Source organism: Scatophagus argus, chromosome 20 (assembly GCF_020382885.2).
Source record: "Scatophagus argus isolate fScaArg1 chromosome 20, fScaArg1.pri, whole genome shotgun sequence".
NCBI classification, from domain to species: Eukaryota; Metazoa; Chordata; class Actinopteri; family Scatophagidae; genus Scatophagus; species Scatophagus argus.
Window position 1 is genome coordinate 5,710,818 of NC_058512.1, and position 17,356 is coordinate 5,728,173.

The 17,356-nt window shown below is 42.2% G+C and overlaps 1 protein-coding gene across 1 annotated transcript; it reads left to right on the plus strand.

Annotated features, from left to right (window-relative positions):
• Window positions 1-4,072: 4,072 nt before the first annotated feature.
• On the plus strand, window positions 4,073-17,354 carry thbs4b (thrombospondin 4b). The gene is made up of 22 exons (XM_046375281.1): window positions 4,073-4,402; window positions 7,554-7,751; window positions 8,057-8,307; window positions 8,429-8,531; window positions 8,707-8,789; window positions 8,905-8,956; window positions 9,059-9,210; window positions 9,414-9,551; window positions 10,366-10,443; window positions 10,566-10,718; window positions 10,799-10,903; window positions 10,996-11,103; window positions 11,309-11,468; window positions 12,400-12,518; window positions 12,977-13,029; window positions 13,127-13,320; window positions 14,617-14,795; window positions 15,542-15,590; window positions 15,676-15,872; window positions 16,021-16,193; window positions 16,414-16,553; window positions 16,796-17,354. The coding sequence occupies exons 1-22, from the start codon at window positions 4,324-4,326 to the stop codon at window positions 16,852-16,854; spliced, it is 2,823 nt and encodes a 940-aa protein (XP_046231237.1). The 5' UTR covers window positions 4,073-4,323; the 3' UTR covers window positions 16,855-17,354.
• The last annotated feature ends 2 nt before the right edge of the window (window positions 17,355-17,356 follow it).

The following is a 17,356-nucleotide window of genomic DNA, read 5'->3' on the forward strand; positions in this document are numbered from 1 at the left end:
ATGGAGCACAATGCAGAGCTGTTCAAACTGTGTAAACAAGCTGCCCCGATACGGTGTAGGTGTGTTTTGTCCTCCTCATCTTGAAGCAATTGTTTGCCATGTTTCGCTGCGAAGAATCCTTTATGTTTGAACTGTGTAGCATCGGACAGTATTGGGTTTGCAATAGATGTGGTGGAGAGGAAAGAAGACTAAAGCTGCTTCATCAGATCTGTTTGTTGTATGGTTGAACAGCTTTGGAAACCCCTTCTCACCCTTCTGTTGTCAGGACTGGGTGGCTGTGTCTGAAAATTTCTGTAACTTTCTGAATCAGACGTTCACACCAAATTCACACCATAACTGACCAACTATTTCTGTTAGTTTTCATGTGAACCACCATGTCTCTCTTCACTCTACAGCGGCCTACTTTTCATTCCTCCTCTTTTGAGAATAAAAGTAAACACTCTTGATTTCCAATGTGGTTGACAACACATTGTACAAAATAGGTTTTCTATAGCAGAACCTGGTCTGAGGAAACAACAGCCTCTTACAGCTCAGACTTTGAATTCATAGCGATTGCTAGTATGCTCACAATGACAATGAGACAATAAGGCATCGCGAAATTTATCCCAATTCGTCCTGAGGGGGAAATGAATGTTTGTGAAAATCGATCCAGAACCTCTTAAGATTTCCCACACAAAACCTCATTAAAATCATTTTGATTCATCCTCTGAAGACCACAAATGGCAGTTTAATTTCCATCCAAGAGTTTCTGTCGTATTTCAGTCTAGACCAAAATGATGATCTGACCTGCCATTCTTGGAGTCATGCTGCTAAAAAAATAAAAGGAAAGAGAGAAAATTCAAAAGAAATGGGAGGATGTATCACTGGAGGTGTTTGTGTGAAAAACGGAAAGAGAAAGCTGAACGGCTGAACTGGTGTCAAGTATCTGCGGTGATGATTTACGGCAGTCCACCTTACTGCGGGGTGTGTAGGTGTAGGTGAGACATGCGCTCAGATGGAGTGAGTGAGTGTGAACGTATCCAGCTGGTGCGAGTGACTGAAGGAGCAGCTGGATAGTCTGCGATGGTCTGAGAGTGAACTCATGGTTTACACATGGCAAAACCATCAACCACAACTTTGACCCGAGGCTTTGCGGGGGCCTTCATTAAGTACCCTTACATAATACTGGGAAATTTAGTGAGACGCTGAAACCACATTGTTGTTTCAAAAAGGATATGTTCCCCCATCGCACTGAGGCTATTCTGAGAATACCTTTGAGCGCCCATCATCAATCTTCTAGTGTAATGGCCATGTTTTTCCAAGACGGGCAGTTTATGTTACAGAGTCCACAACTGAGAGCATTTTGAGTGATTTTACAGAGAGACGTGAAGGTGGGGGATTCAGTCAGGTAAATGGAATTGGAGAAATATAGCAATGGTTTCAACTGCTTCCTGTAATTTTCCAAAGTTCCAAACATTAGAAAAATCCTGTTTTTATACACAAAGCAGACTAATAGCTAAACTCACATTCAGCACAAACGAATATGCATTTATGCATTAATTTGGTCTGGTTACCTCAAGGCCAAGGACTCAATTACATTCCGCAATCGTCACGAGCAGTGCCTCGTTTCTAAAGATTTTCTGTTCCATATTAGGCAAGAATAAATTTTCTGATTAATTTTGAATCTCTAACATTTGATGTGTAATTTGTATTCATGCCCTCCATGCTGTGTTAGACGATTCCAGGAAACTCGACAGCTTTATCCACCATGACATACCAATTTGGCTCAAGAGTTTGCGGTCTAAATATGCTGCAGGATGTGGGTCCATTTATTAAGCTTCTGCCTTGAGTTCAGAGTTACAGTCTGTCTTATACCAAATATCCAGGCAATTTAATGCTGTAATTTTGGGTTTGGAGTGAGCTCCCTCTGCCAGACAGGGTAGAGGTTTTGATAGATGCTGCAGATTTAATGAGGTGTTGGATCAGACCCCTCTGACTTGCTGACTGGCTGCTGTTTCGTAACTTCATCAGGTAAGACAGTGCGAGGCTTGTAAGACGTTGCATCCCACAGTGTAATGAGCACTTAAGCACTCAGCGCAGGAGCAAGGAGACTTATGGTCACCACCAGCTGTGGTTTGCCGTGTTGTAAAAGTCGATGTCTGTTCCTCAAACACAAGGACGCTGAGGTAAGTTTCTTTATGAAAGAGCGTCTTGTGAAGACGTGGGAAATGTAATTACTGTCTTTAATACTGTATTTTCCTTGACATAAAAAAAATTTGTTCCACCACAAAGTCAACATTCGTAAATCCTTTTCATTTAGGCCAGAAAATGTCACATTGAAGAGACAAGTTACATATTTATGTGCACCATTTGTGTAATATGCTAATGGGAATAGAAAAGGCACAATATATGTATGGTGGCTGTGAGTAATACTGCTATATATAGTCCATAAGTGAATCCTCATCTCTGCACAGCTAATGCACAAGAAGAAGAAAAACAAAACCCACCTGACCTGATTGTAAAAATGTGTTTATAATGAGTTAACGCAGATGTTGAGTTCAGATGCAGAAACCTGGAAGCCCCCAAAAAGAAACTGGGTGAATTTGATTAGAATAAATACACTTAAAACAATATTTGTAGGTCATGCGTGTTTTCCCCCTTTTTCTTCCTTCCTTTTCTTTGGGTCAGAAGTTTGGAAAAAAGGCTAATTGTCAGATTGAGAGCACAAACAGCCCTTACTGTCTTTCTGTGCTGCACTGAAAACCGCTGCTTAAGGTTGACTCATTGGTAACACAGTACGTTTCGCTGTCATTTTGGTTACAGTGGTGATATAATTTTTCATTTCTGCTCACGACTAACCTCATAAAAAAGGCTGAATTACAAGTGTGAATATGAGAGTCTCAGGATTCGGTAATATTGGTATCACGAATAAAAATAGTCAGCAGATGGTGTCAGAGACATTTGAGGTTTGGTTTTATCTGTTCACTGTCTGACCTCATCAACCACACCATGAATATGACTCAGCCCAGGTCTTCCAGCAGACTGATGTGGTATGCTGAGGTCTGGGCAGCTGCAGACCATGCAGGGAGGTCTGTGAAACTCTCTGTGATCCAGAGCCGGAACGCCTGTAAAAACTCAGTCTGAAAACAAATAGATAAAACGGATAAAACTCTGGGCATCCTGCTGCTGCCTGGATGGAGTCCATATCAATGCAGAACAAATGGCAGTAGCAGCGGTGTACAGACTAACTACAAAGAACACCTGCGGTAGATGTATGGAAACTATGACTCATTTGCTGCTGTTTGTTGCTATAGATACTTGTGTTTATCCTTTTAAGTGGGAATGTCATCTTGCAGCCATTGAGACTTGTCTTTCATTGAATCAGTGAAGGATTCAAACATCATTAATATAAATTCGGTGCTTTCTTTTAAATAGTGGCACTTGTTCACCCGTGGAATAAGGCTTGATCAGCTCATAGGATGCAAAAGGCAAGGAGAAAGGGAAAAACAAACATCATTAAGACCCGAACGTCCTCAGCTCTCTGCCAAATGTGGCAAGTCGCGTGGTGCCAGACATGCTGACGACCTGGAGGCCGTGTGAGCCAGCAGCCAGTCTGAAGCTCTGCTGGCCGGTTAACGTGGCTTATTAAGGCGCAGGCTCCAGAGTGCTCATTTCCTGACCTTGCCTGCGGATGGAAGGGGGGAAGCAAGAGCACATGGGAAAGGTGTCACATCTGATCCCTGGAAGGAAAGTTAAATAATCTCCCCGTGTTTCAGACAGGGTGTGAAGAAAATCCTTAAAAGTCTGATTGCTGGAGGTGTGAAACACATTTTCAGAAATTCACCCCAAGCACAAACTCAAGAATATTCTCAGCTCAGTTTGAGTTAAAACATGAATTCAGAGGCCAAATGTGTGGCTCCTAGACTGGATTAGAAACTACTCGTGCACAGTACATTTGTATAAGAGCCGGGGGGGTCGGAGGGGGGGGGACTGGTAGCAGCCAGTAGGAGCCAATGCAAAGAGTTTCCCCAGGTCACTCCTTCTCTGCATGGGGCCGTCTGAGGAAGGTTTTAAAAGCAGGTTCTGGCCTTGATGCTCCTCCCTCAGTAAGACTCCTGAGATCTTCACATTCATGCACCAATTCAGAGACACACACACAACTAACTGCTGTTAGCCTTACCCTGACAGTCTTGTCTGACTTCTGATAAAAAAAAAAAAAAAGAAAAAAAAAGGCAAGGACTCACACACTGCTCACAGCAGACACAGACATACAGGAAACTGCCATTGTGTATTGATAAGTCACTACAGAGAAACTGCTGACCTGGGATCAGTTGGAAGGACGAAATGGGTGTTTGGACAGCCCTGGTTCTGGCCTCGCAGCTGTTACTAAAACTGTGCTTACAAGTGGAAGCCCAGGCTTTGGGTGAGTGTTATTTAAAGTGTTTTCATATCAATTATTTAAACATCATGACTGTTTTAGACAAAATGTGTCACATTGATTGGCAATAACCACTTGCAACAGCTGTGGGTGCTGCTGAGGATGACAAGAATTCACGAAATGAAAATCTGCCTTTCAGGTGTTCTAAATCTTAGCACACACACACAGACACACACACACACAGAGAGAGAGAGATGTCTTTGATTTTATTTGAATGCTGCATTTTTCTGACATCCTGGCTGTGATGTAATCCTCCATTTTCATTATCTGTCAGAGAAGATTTAATGGCTCCACCACCGGGTATTTTCACACACTATGTATGAGTTCAATGCATAATGGATAAAGCAGACACTGTGAAAGAAAATATCATATGCAGACCCAAAGTACACAAAGGATTAGACATGGCGTGTGATACTCACTGAGGTGCGAATAAAATGCTAAATATCCCCTGTCAGTTGTAGGAGAGATGAGGCAGTCAAATGCATTTTTGTGTTTGTGACAGGAAAAGATAAAGAATAAAAGAAGACAGACTTCTAAACCGACCATCTCTCTCTGCTGAAGTAAAGTCACCCCGATGAAAAGCCAGATCCTGCTTGATTACTCCAGCTGAGGAGGTTTAGCTTTCTGGCTCGTACTAATTCAAACAAAGTCCCAGCTAGGTCACACACATGGGAATAATCAGAGATGATCTGGGCACAGTATTGAACTCCGAGTCACACATTCGCACAGACTCTCCTTTCCTCTCTCCCTTGCTGACACACACTCCCAGTCACACACAGATTTCTTCAAGGTCACACACAAATAGCTGCTGCAGACGACATGCAGTAGCATTGGTGTTTACAGTTAATCAGCTTCTTACAAATCACTCTGGTGATCGATGACATAGCTTTCATGCACACATTAATCCCCACAATCTTTTGGCAATAGCTGCCTGATGTTATGTATAAAGCAAGTCCACATTAATGGGGTTCACCATCCATCATTTACCTAGCAAATGGCTCATTGTCTGCACGACTGGAATGCACTGTGTTCAATAGGACACCAATTTACAACTGCGGGCAGTAAGATTTTAGTAGTGCAGAGCAGCCATATTATCTCTGTAAAGGGTTATTGGTGTTAGCCTATTGATCGATAACAATGTCTCAAGGATGACTTCACAGGGAGTTGGATTACTGGAATTTGAAAGTTTCTTCTTTGGGCACTTAAGATTCAATGAGCACATCTTTAAAGCAATTATAATCTATGTTCTTATAATAACATTGGATCAAATGACACTGTGAAAAAAGCAGCCCCTGTAATGATCAACCTAAAGAACATTATCACTTGAATCTGCACTCCTCTCAACTTTACAGAATTCAGTTAAGTTCAGTGCTTAGCTGTGTGGCAACTTCACTGTTTTACTCAACTTTTGCCGCTCTTGTAGCATCATTTTTTTTTAGCAGCAAGCATGTGGTTTCAGTTAAAAATCTCTAAAAACTCGATAACTTCTCAGTGCCAAACAGCAAATGAGCCAGATACTTTGGTGGAGACCAAAAATAGAGCTAAAAGAGAGAATAAAAATAAGTTAACATTTAACTACTGGAGCTACAAATAAGTAACTGTTTCCTAAAAAGTTGGCCGTACCAGTTTAGAGGTTGCATCAGTCTTGCTCTCTCGTCTTCTTTCTGCTGCCCCCAAGTTGCCTCTGGAAGAATAAATGTTTTTGTCTCAGTCTAAGAAAAATGCAACTAAGAGCATATGTGGCTTCATTGTTTATGTTAATTACATGCTGATGTTGATGATGTAATTCATCATTGCTAATGGTTAACCGGGTACCTCTAACCATAACAGTACAATGAATCACAGCATTCAACATCCAAGTCCTCAAATGTGTAGTATTTTTTAAACAGTAAAATCAAGAATATTGACTATTTGTACACTTCATAGTAATATTTAACCGTGATAGATTTATATGCTGATGTTAAAGGAGAGGACACTGGAGTACTTTATGGCTTTCAGCTGAACTAGTTTTATGAAGCTTACAATTTAAGGTTAATCAAGGGGTGAAATGAGGCACTTTCTCAGGATCTCTGGTGTAAGATGACCCTGACCCCCACAAAGCCCTCTGTCCAAAAGATTAATGAACAGCAGGACTGTGTGCTTTATGTGCAAGTGTGCGTCCATATGTGTCTTTGCAGTGTTACAGTAACTCAAAAAACATGAGGCATGCATTAAGGGTCATATGTTCTCATGTTGTTTTGCTCATTTTTGGACTTTTGTCAGTTTAACAGACCAGTAAATCACACTGTGTGATACTCACCCAGTGATCTTGGCAATCGTGAATACACAAGATTTTCAGTGATGTAAACATCACTATGTAAGCAAGCGTTTTCAGTGGCTTAGTCACATTTAACTGCACACATTTTTAAAAGCCCCTGTGTAACTCTGAAACATGGCGTGTGCTGTACAAAACATGAGGGATAGATAAAAGAAAAAAAAGGAACAATCTCATCTGGGGATCACGCTTTGCAATCTTGGCTGACAACAACCAATCTCTGTGAGCATTTGGGAGCAATTTTGCTCCCTCACTACAGTGGGCCTTGTAGACTGCTTTCAGGGTACTTGTGCATTCATGATGTGAGCAGATGGCAGGCTCGAGATTCACTGCACATCCCCTCATGGTCTGCCCAGCTCCAAAGTCACTGTATTAAAGAAAGACTCTAACCATGAGTGCAAGTGTACAGCAACTCTCTGGCATTATACTCCCACTCTACTCCCGCTCTCACCTCTCTAACCCCTGCCTGTGAGAACAATGAAAGAATTGTGGATGAAAATGAGAGCTCATATTTGTCAATCAAACAGCCTTGGTGTTAACCCAACAAAAAATAATAATAGCACAATACTACTGTTCCTCACAGCACACAGCTCTGATTTCCTTTAAACATATTTGTGATTTCTCCGAGCCAACTCTGCCTGCCAAGTTTGTTCTGACTGATTGACACAGTATCTCACAAGAGCAGCAAACACTGGGTCAAGATCATCTTCTTGTCGACTCAGGAAACATTTACTTTAGAATTGGAACATTGTAAATATTCATATTTCACCGTCCATTACTCATGCACTTTACCGCTTCTCTCTTTATCGTTCCTGTCAACAGTCTATGATCTGCTCACCTCACCTGATTGCCTGCCAGACTTGCTGCAGGGGGGTCTGGCTGAGCAAGGGGTGAACGAGGCTTTCATCCTAACCTCCTTCAAGTTGCAGCCCAAAACTGGAACCACTGTGTTTGGCTTGTACAACCCCAGAGACAACAGCAAGTACTTTGAGTTCACTGTGATGGGGAAGCTCAATAGAGGTAGGAGAATTTAAAGCTGTACTAATCAATATTTTTACATTAACAATACATTAAAATACTGTGTGTTAAGAGGTTAGCTTATAATGATGAACCCACTGGAAATTATCACAAGACACTGCAGTTCCCCACATCATTTTTGGCATCTTTCAGCTCGCTGTTTTGGTTTGGTGAACATAATGGAGCATTTAGCATCTAAAGAGTCAGATAATTATCTCAGCAATTTGGTGGAGACCAAAAACTGCAACCTGTAAATTCTGTTTCTTGTTACACCCTGTTTCCACTCTCCCTGCTCTATCATCTCAAAGCTGTGCTACGCTACCTGCGGAGTGACAAGAGGATGAGCTCAGTAACCTTCAACAACCTGGTGCTGGCAGATGGCCAACAACATCGACTGTTGTTCCACCTGAGGGGGATGCAGCAGCAGGGGCCAGGCGGGGTGGAGCTGCATCTGGACTGCAGGCTGGTAGAGACAGTCAGGGATCTCCCTGCAGCCTTCCAGGGTTTGCCAGCAGGCTATGGTATGGTGGAGCTAAAGACCATGCAAACCAGACAGGAGGTGACCCATAACCTACAGTATTTCCATACAATGATGAATAGCCTATGCTTCTGTCTCAGTAATGGATATGAAGGTTTCCAAATGGCTTAGCTGTCCACTTTGGCTTGTTTTATTCTCACAGGAGAGTTTAGACGAGCTCAAGCTGGTGGTTGGAGACTCATTTGAGAATGTTGCTTCATTACAAGACTGCCATTTCCAACAAAGAGACTCCGTCCAGACTCTGGGTAAGATCCCTTCTGTGGAAGGAAATGCATACAGAAACAGCCAAATGTCTCCTGGGAAAACAATCCCAGCAGTAGGAAAACGGCTGTCAGTGTCTGTCAGAGTAACTTGAACGCAGGCTCAGAGAATCCCCCTCCTCTGCTTCAGTTTAACAACATAACAATCTCTTCCTCTTAGGGGTCAACACCAAGCAGCTGTCCAATCAAATGCTGGAGTTAACAAAGGTGATAAATGAGCTGAAAGATGTCCTCATTCAGCAGGTAACTACCACAAACAGTTCCTCTGAGACCACTTAATCCCCACTTCCTCACCCCTGACCTCACCGACAGCTTGCACGACCCTCTTATAAACTTGTTTATGTTTGACCTTTTCCAGGTCAAAGAGACCTCATTTCTCAGAAACACCATCTCAGAGTGTCAGGCGTGTGGTAAGATCATGTCCAGCAACAGTCATGTCACGCCCAGTGACATAGTTTAACAAACAAATGAATGTGGTGAACTGAATGTAGGTTTTCCTGTGGTGTTTAAAGGTCTGGGTGGTACTGAGGTGGTGAAACCAAGGTGTGTCCCAGGTGTCTGTTTCCGTGAAGATATGTGCATAGAGACAGCGGATGGTGTTGAGTGTGGACCATGTCCTGATGGGTACACCGGGGATGGTTTCAACTGTGACGATGTGGACGAGGTAAGACCTGACTGTGTGTGTGTGTGTGTGTGTGTGTGTGTTTGTCTCTCTGTCTGACCCCTTTTCTAAGGCCCGGCCCCTCCAGAATTCTCTTTTTTGCATGAGCAGAAGTGTCATCAGACCTAAAAACTTTCGTGGAGAAGCCCTGTGAGAGCCACATACATTTTGCAGCTTCACCAGCGCTCATGTCCTCCTTTCTGCAGTGTCAGTTTAACCCCTGCTTCCCTGGAGTGAAGTGTGTCAACACTGCTCCGGGCTACCGCTGTGACGCCTGTCCGCTGGGCTTCACCGGCCTGCCAGTGGAGGGTGTGGGAGTTTTGTTCGCCCAAACCAACAAACAGGTACAAGATTGGATGAAATATGGAGGACTTTTTACACAAAGACTAGAACATAAAACAGGATGCAAAGTACACACTAGATCAAAGGAGACATGAAACATCATTATAAAAATGGTTTCCCATGTAATCTTACTGCATGAAAATACAGGCCAACACTTTATATTACAGCCCTCAAAAGGTGGTGTAATTATTGGATCGATTATTGGGTAGAGAATAAGATGACATAAGAGGAAAGAAGTGTAGGAGGGTTCCTTTATTACAGTGCAAGTCTGGGCTATGTGGCCAGTAAAATATAGTGGTCCCTTGTTCATCCCCTATTTTAAGGTTATAACAAGTAAATATTGAAAACGAGGGCTGGATATTTCACATGTAACAGGTAGTTTTAAAGGTACTCCAGGTCCCTGATAGACACAATTTATTTCTGCAAATTCTGCAAAAATGCATTATTGGTGCTTCAGTGCATAGGTGGTCACAATTTGACCTTTTTAGAACTTTTAAAACTTTTTTAAATGAACCACATGAGATTGCAAATCTGTCTGGTAACTATTTCATGTGAAACATGACCAGGGGCCCCAGCTAGATTTTCTGTAAGGGTTCACAGACCAAAAAGACCGAGGGCTACTGGTTTAATCTTTGTATTACATTTGGTTAACATTTGTTTTTTGAAATAAATAAATATAGTGAAGTCAAAAGTACAATAAAAAGTACAATTTTACCATCTGAAAGTAGTGGAGTAAAAATACAGAAAATACATAAAATGGTAATACTCAGGTAAAGAGGAAAGGTGTGTTTGCATTCATAATTTTGCCCATTTCAGGTGTGCGACGACATCGACGAATGCCAAGGACCCAACAACGGAGGCTGCACTCCAGATTCACAGTGTCACAACACTGAGGTAAGACTGTTGTCAAATATTATCTGGACACCACTCACGGTTTATGCAGGTCATCGTGTTTTTTCATTTGTGTGGCTTAACAACTGCTGTCCAAAGAAACCGTATGTCCTCATTCCACACAGGGCTCCTACCACTGCGGCAGCTGTAAGACAGGCTTCACAGGAGACCAGGTGAACGGCTGCAAGCCAGAGATCAGCTGTGGCAACAGCCTGACCAACCCCTGTGACGTCAACGCTCAGTGTCTTGTAGAGAGGGACGGGTCCGTCTCTTGTCAGGTGTGATTTCACGCTTCTTTCACTCAAAACTTCGCACACATCGTGACTGACTTTCTGAAGGGTTTCATTTGTCTTGTCAGTGCGGAATTGGCTGGGCCGGTAACGGATACCTGTGTGGGAAGGATACAGACATTGATGGATACCCGGATGAGAAACTCAAATGTAAAGATGTAAACTGTAGAAAGGTAGGCAAAGGGCAAATTGTCAGCAAATGCAACTTTGTTGTCATAGACAGGCCTTTATATTTTCATTCTTCATCTGTGACATCTCTTCACAGGATAACTGCATCTACGTTCCTAACTCGGGTCAAGAGGATGCCGACAGGGATGGTCAAGGAGACGCCTGTGACGAGGATGCAGATGGTGATGGTATACCAAACGAACAGGTTGGTCTGAATAACTAAAGTGTTGCTTAATGAGTGGGAAAAAATCTCCTTCCTCTTAAACTAAATAAACAATTTAAAAACCCTCTTGGATTAGCTGGAAAAAGCAAAGTAAAAGAAGTACTTCTTCCACTGCTGCTGCAGATAATCGCATGCACTCACAGAAATACACATGCTGTGAATGAGACCTTTGTGCTGTCCGTCTCAGGACAACTGCTGGTTGAAGCCCAATCTGGACCAGAGGAACAGCGATAAGGACAGCCACGGCGACGCCTGTGATAACTGTCGCATGGTGGAGAACCCTGACCAGAGGGACACTGACAGTGACGGCAAAGGGGACGCTTGTGATGATGACATGGATGGAGATGGTATGGAGAGAAATTACATCACTAACACTGACGCTCGCACTTATATAACTGGCATCACTGAAGGCACTCAGTGTTGTGACTTCACATCTCCACCCTGCTATTACACTCAATTATTCAAGAATCATACTCATGTAGGCAGATTTTTATTTAAAACAAAAACATTTTCAAGAAACATATCATATATAGGAGTATGGGAGCTTTTGTGAGCCAGGTGAGGCATGAGGAACAGGAAATATATTTATATATAAAGTCAAGGCCAATTGCAGTCTGACCCCAAAGCGAAACTGAAGCTTTGATCATTCACCAGTATGATTACACCCCAAAACGCCCCACAGGAGAGAAGATAGTTTTTCCTTATCTCTGCTGTTTGACCTTTATGTATTTGTGGTGCTGCTGCTGCCTCCCTGCGATGAATGAAAAACATCATGTGAACACAAACCGGTGTTCGCAGACATAGCAAATGCAACATTGCAACCTAGTGGCGAAACCTCAAATAATACATCATAAAATCATTTAGCTGATCGAACTGTAGTATGGGTACAATGTCTCAGCTCCCCTATGCATTCATTAAACAAATATAAATCCATTTAAGTTTTATTTTATTTCCATTGTCAAAAAAAGGCAGTTAAATGACTTGTTTTACAATAGAGCTGCAACTAACCATTATTTTCATTCATTCACAAAGAAGTGACAGAAAATTGTGGAAAATTATCAAATCGGTTTCCTAAAGCCCAAGGTGACATCTCTAAGTACCTTGTTTTTGTCTAACCAATGGTCCAAAGCCCAAAGACATTCACTTTACTGCCACATGAGAGAAATGTGACTGTTTATCAAAATTGGTGCAGATGATTTTGTTCCACATACCCATGGAGTCAGACTGACTGCCAACCAACACAAACCATCTCCTCCTCTCTTGACGTTTGGCGAGCAGGCGTGAAGAACTTTCTGGACAACTGTCAGCGTGTCCAGAACAGAGACCAGCTGGACCGGGATGGAGACGGCGTGGGAGACGCCTGTGACAGCTGCCCCGACATCCCCAACCCAAATCAGGTTAGTCACTGCGAGATGAATAGCTGTGGTGGGAAATACCTACATTACATTACAATAGTACATTTAACCAAGTTTTTTGAGATACTTATACTTTGCTTTGGTATTTATTTATTTATTATTCGGTATTTATTTGCTATTTCTTTCGGTATTTTTGTGCTTATACTTATACTTGCATTCCACTACTTTTCCAAGGGCAAATGTTGTACTTCAGGGATGGTTTCCTGTAAATAATCTAAGATGTAGCTAAGAAAAAGCAAATATTAGAGAAAAGTCAGAAAAAAATACACATTTGTGCCTTTTCCCTTCTTTGCTTCCACATTAATCATCTCTGGTTGTCTCTTTTGATGTACATGTACAAGTACCTCTGATTGATAATACCCTTGTACTTGTTTAAAGGATCTAAGTACTTCATGTGTGAGGAAGTGGTGCTTTTGGTGAACTCTCTGCTCTTGTTTCAGTCTGATGTTGACAATGATCTGGTTGGAGACTCCTGTGACACAAACCAAGACAGGTAGAAATATTGTCACATTCTGCAGATATCTGACCTGTTTTTCAACAAGAGCCAGTCCCACAGCTTTCAATTACATCGTGTTTCACTTCCTCTGTAGTGACGGAGACGGTCACCAGGATACCAAGGATAATTGCCCACTCGTGATCAATAGTTCCCAGCTGGATACTGACAAAGACGGTCTGGGTGACGAGTGTGACGACGATGATGACAATGATGGGATCCCTGACATTCTGCCACCAGGACCGGACAACTGCCGGCTGGTACCAAACCCTGACCAGACTGACGACAACAGTGAGTGCTAGTTTCAGATACGAGCACTCTCAAATACCACACAATCAAAACATGAATGTTTAGATATTATTGTTCACATCTTTGGCTGAAAGCAATCTTGACGAATAGAGATAAACTTTCACAATTTCATCTCCTCGCCGACATTCTCCCTGAACTGTTCCTGACTAAACATTATGTGCGTTATTGGGCCAAAGTCTCACACCCACACAGATCAGGTAAAAAGTGGAAGATTAAGCGGCAGTTTTTGTTGGGTAAAAATGCCTGCATGTGCACCCATTTGTGACTCACTGGGACAGTACTTGTGTAAAAATGGGCTCTGAAATCAGTGGGAGTGGAGTGTCAATTTAAATTAAGTGGGAGGGACAGTTTTTGATAGAAGTTCAGTGATGGTAAGTGGACAGACCTTCAGGATGTCCCAAACAATCTATATCTATATTTGTGCTTCTAAAATCACAGTTTAGAAATGGCCTTTTTATCCAAATGTGGTCAACAGTTTGGAAAATATGAAAACAGAAAAAGTTTATTTGCCTCAGTAGGAGCTTAGTAAATTAATAAGGATGTCCATGTTGGGAAAGATATTCATGCATTTTCCAAACTGAGAAGCAGTAGCACACACTGAGGTTTGTATGCCAAGAATCATCAAGAAAGTCTGCGACCTTTTTGATGTCATAGCTGTTGTACTTTCACAGCCTTAATCAGTCACTTATTTCCTTCCATTTTATAATCCATATCATTGAACAGATTCTGAACTGTACGTGACATTTTACAAGGAACAAACAACACGCACTGTGCCAGAGAATTGACACCATAGTACTTTTTTTTAGCATGGCCAAAGCAGCACAGTATTAATTTAATTCTGATAACACACTCACACGGCAGGATGCAGATTGAGCTTCAACACGATCAATCAAAATTACATCAAAATGCAACACACATTCTTGTTACTTTAACACTCCTCCCTTTAAGAAAGGACATTTTTTGCATATTTGGGATATTTTATATTCAGGCCTTGCAGCTCTGCATCCTCATAAAAGAGACATCAATTTTCTTCAGAGGCAGGCCTTTTTGACGTTTTTGTTGAAGCTAAAATCTCCTCAATGTGATAAGACAAAACACACAGGTTCTTAAATGGAAAATGAAAGGAGTGCATCGTTTTGCAGTTGGCACAACACAATCTAGTGTCTGTAATCAAAAACTAACTTTTAATAAGTTCCTGCACCCGTAGCTGGATCGCAAAACAGCAATCCTCTGTCTTTTTGCACTTTAAGACTAAATCCCTTCACTGTTGTCCCTCAGATGATGGTGTTGGAGACATCTGTGAGTCCGACTTCGACCAGGACAAAGTGATTGACAGGATTGACAACTGTCCAGAGAATGCTGAGGTTACCTTGACTGACTTCAGGGCCTATCAGACGGTGGTCCTGGACCCTGAGGGCGACGCCCAGATTGACCCCAATTGGGTTGTTTTGAATCAGGTGAGATTACTGTTGATGCTGCAGCTTTCCTCTACATGTGCAGTGGCTACAAGTTAAAGCTTGCTATAATCGATATTTTTTATGATAACAGTGGCTCAAATGAAAATAGGAGAGTTGCTTGCAGAACATTATCCCCTGAATGTGCACCTTCCTTAGGCTTTATGGAGCTTGAGTCTCAGCAAATCATTTAGCTGTCTGGCTCTTAACTTTACTGGTTTGGCTCACTCTCAGCACTTTTACAGCTTGGTTTTCAGCCGCAACAGGCAACTGTTCTCCGCAAAAAAGCTCTAAAAACCCATAACCTTCTCAACACCAAACAGTGGACAGACACTAGTTAGCAACTAGCTGGTGAACAGAGTAGCCCTTTTAGCAGCTAAAGAGTCTGATATCTCCTGCAGGAGTTGGTAGAGACCAGACACAGAGCTAAAATAGAATTAAAATTGGGCTTGCATTCATTAGCCACATACACAACTCCAAATGATGGATGTGAAAACAAGCAACTATTTGCTAGTAAGCTCACCATATCAACTTAGAGGAAAACCCATTTGTTAGCTCACAGTTGGTTTTCACTGCCCCCAAACGGCCTAAAAACAATCAATGACTGCAGGTTTAGTCCATTACTAAAAACTAAATATACAGTACAGGCAAAACAACTTGTAAAAGGCTTAAAATATAAGGTGCAATTCATAACACTTTAGCAAATGAAAGTGCAGAATTAGCTCATTAACTCTCTCTTTCTTACACAGGGAATGGAAATTGTTCAGACCATGAATAGTGACCCTGGACTTGCTGTTGGTAAGATGAATTTCTTGTTGTTGAATATTGAATCATGAATGTACACAATGTTCTCTAAAGAACTCATTACACTTTGTCTTATCAGGTTATACTGCTTTCAGTGGAGTAGACTTTGAGGGCACCTTTCACGTGAATACAGTGACTGATGACGACTATGCCGGCTTCATCTTTGGCTACCAGGACTCGTCCTCCTTCTACGTAGTGATGTGGAAGCAGACTGAACAGACCTACTGGCAGGCAACACCCTTCAGAGCTGTGGCTGAGCCAGGCATCCAGCTTAAGGTGAAAGTACAAGTCATGTCACAAATCCCCAGCAGCAGATTCATACCCATCCTATTTTTATCCCACAACATATCTCCTACATTTCTGCCCTTCTCTTACCCGCCTGCTACCACATTCCCATCTCACTTCTCTTTGTCTTGTTCGTCAGGCTGTGAAGTCTAGAACAGGCCCCGGGGAGCACTTGAGAAACTCGCTGTGGCACACGGGAGACACCAATGACCAGGTTCGTCTGCTGTGGAAAGACCCAAGAAATGTGGGCTGGAAGGACAAGGTATCCTATCGTTGGTACCTGCAGCACCGCCCACAGGTTGGATACATCAGGTACAACAAAGCTGCTAGATACAGTAGTTGTCTACATATTGGTAGATGAATAGTTTGATGTTTTGGGAAATTCACTTATTCTCTTTCTTGCCAAAAGTAAGATGAGTAGATTGTTATCATTCTCATATTGGTCTGGTCAGTATGTGGCTGACTGACCGGAAAGAAACTTCAGACCTGGGACATGCAGCACTGATTAAATCCCTTCCTGTGTTTTATTTAGGGCACGGTTTTATGAGGGAACTGAGCTGGTGGCCGACTCTGGCGTGACAATTGACACGACCATGAGAGGAGGACGACTTGGTGTTTTCTGTTTCTCTCAAGAAAACATCATCTGGTCCAACTTGAAATACCGCTGCAATGGTAAGGAAACACTTAATCAAGAATCCATTTACATTTATACCTGATTTACAATTTTTTTAACTATTGTGATGACATGCCAGGGAACACTTGGCTTGTCTTTTTGCTACTCTCAAAGCATTTTACTCGGGTCTGAAAAGCGGGAAAGTATTTAGTGCTTGCATTTTGTCTTTCTGTTGAAGCAGCAATTATAGATGTTAATAGAATTAGCTTGTCTCACGATACCTCACTCTTTGCTTCCACAGACACCATCCCAGAGGATTTCCAGGAGTTCAGCACTCAGCACGGCGTTGACTCGCTCTAAAGGCAAGACAAAAGTCTGACACCAAATCTTCACAGCATGCTTGTGTGTGGGAGTCCAGGAGTGTGTGTGTGTGTGTGTGTATGTGTGTGTGTGTGTTTGTGTCTGTCTGTCTGGGTATTTTTGTGTACACTTACTGTGCATATATGACCACAAGATTCGTACTGTATGTGCGTATTATCATGTCCGTTTCCTTTTCGCAATGGTGTCCTCCTGTTTAATCATCTCTTAAGTGGTTTTGTGTGACATGACAAAACATGTGTTACCCTAGCAGAGCCATGACTTAGTAATGCCAGTATCTATCTGCTAACAACAACGTCTGGGAACGACATGCTGCTAGTCATAGCACAACAGGTAAGACTGCAGCAACAAAACCCATTTAATAGTGCTCTTTATTTCTAAGAGGCAGACTGTGTGATTTTTATTTTTTTCACAAGTTGAATTGTCATACTTTAAGTCAAGTTTTTAAAATTGGTCACAGTTGTAAAAGAAACACACAAAGCAT

Excerpts from the sequence above, each read along its gene's own strand:
- thbs4b (XM_046375281.1), top strand. The coding sequence starts at position 4,324 with ATGGGTGTTTGGACAGCCCTGGTTCTGGCCTCGCAGCTGTTACTAAAA. Across the intron at positions 9,211-9,413 it reads ACTGTGACGATGTGGACGAG|TGTCAGTTTAACCCCTGCTT; the intron begins GTAAGACCTGAC and ends TCCTTTCTGCAG. Across the intron at positions 10,719-10,798 it reads ACGGGTCCGTCTCTTGTCAG|TGCGGAATTGGCTGGGCCGG; the intron begins GTGTGATTTCAC and ends TTGTCTTGTCAG.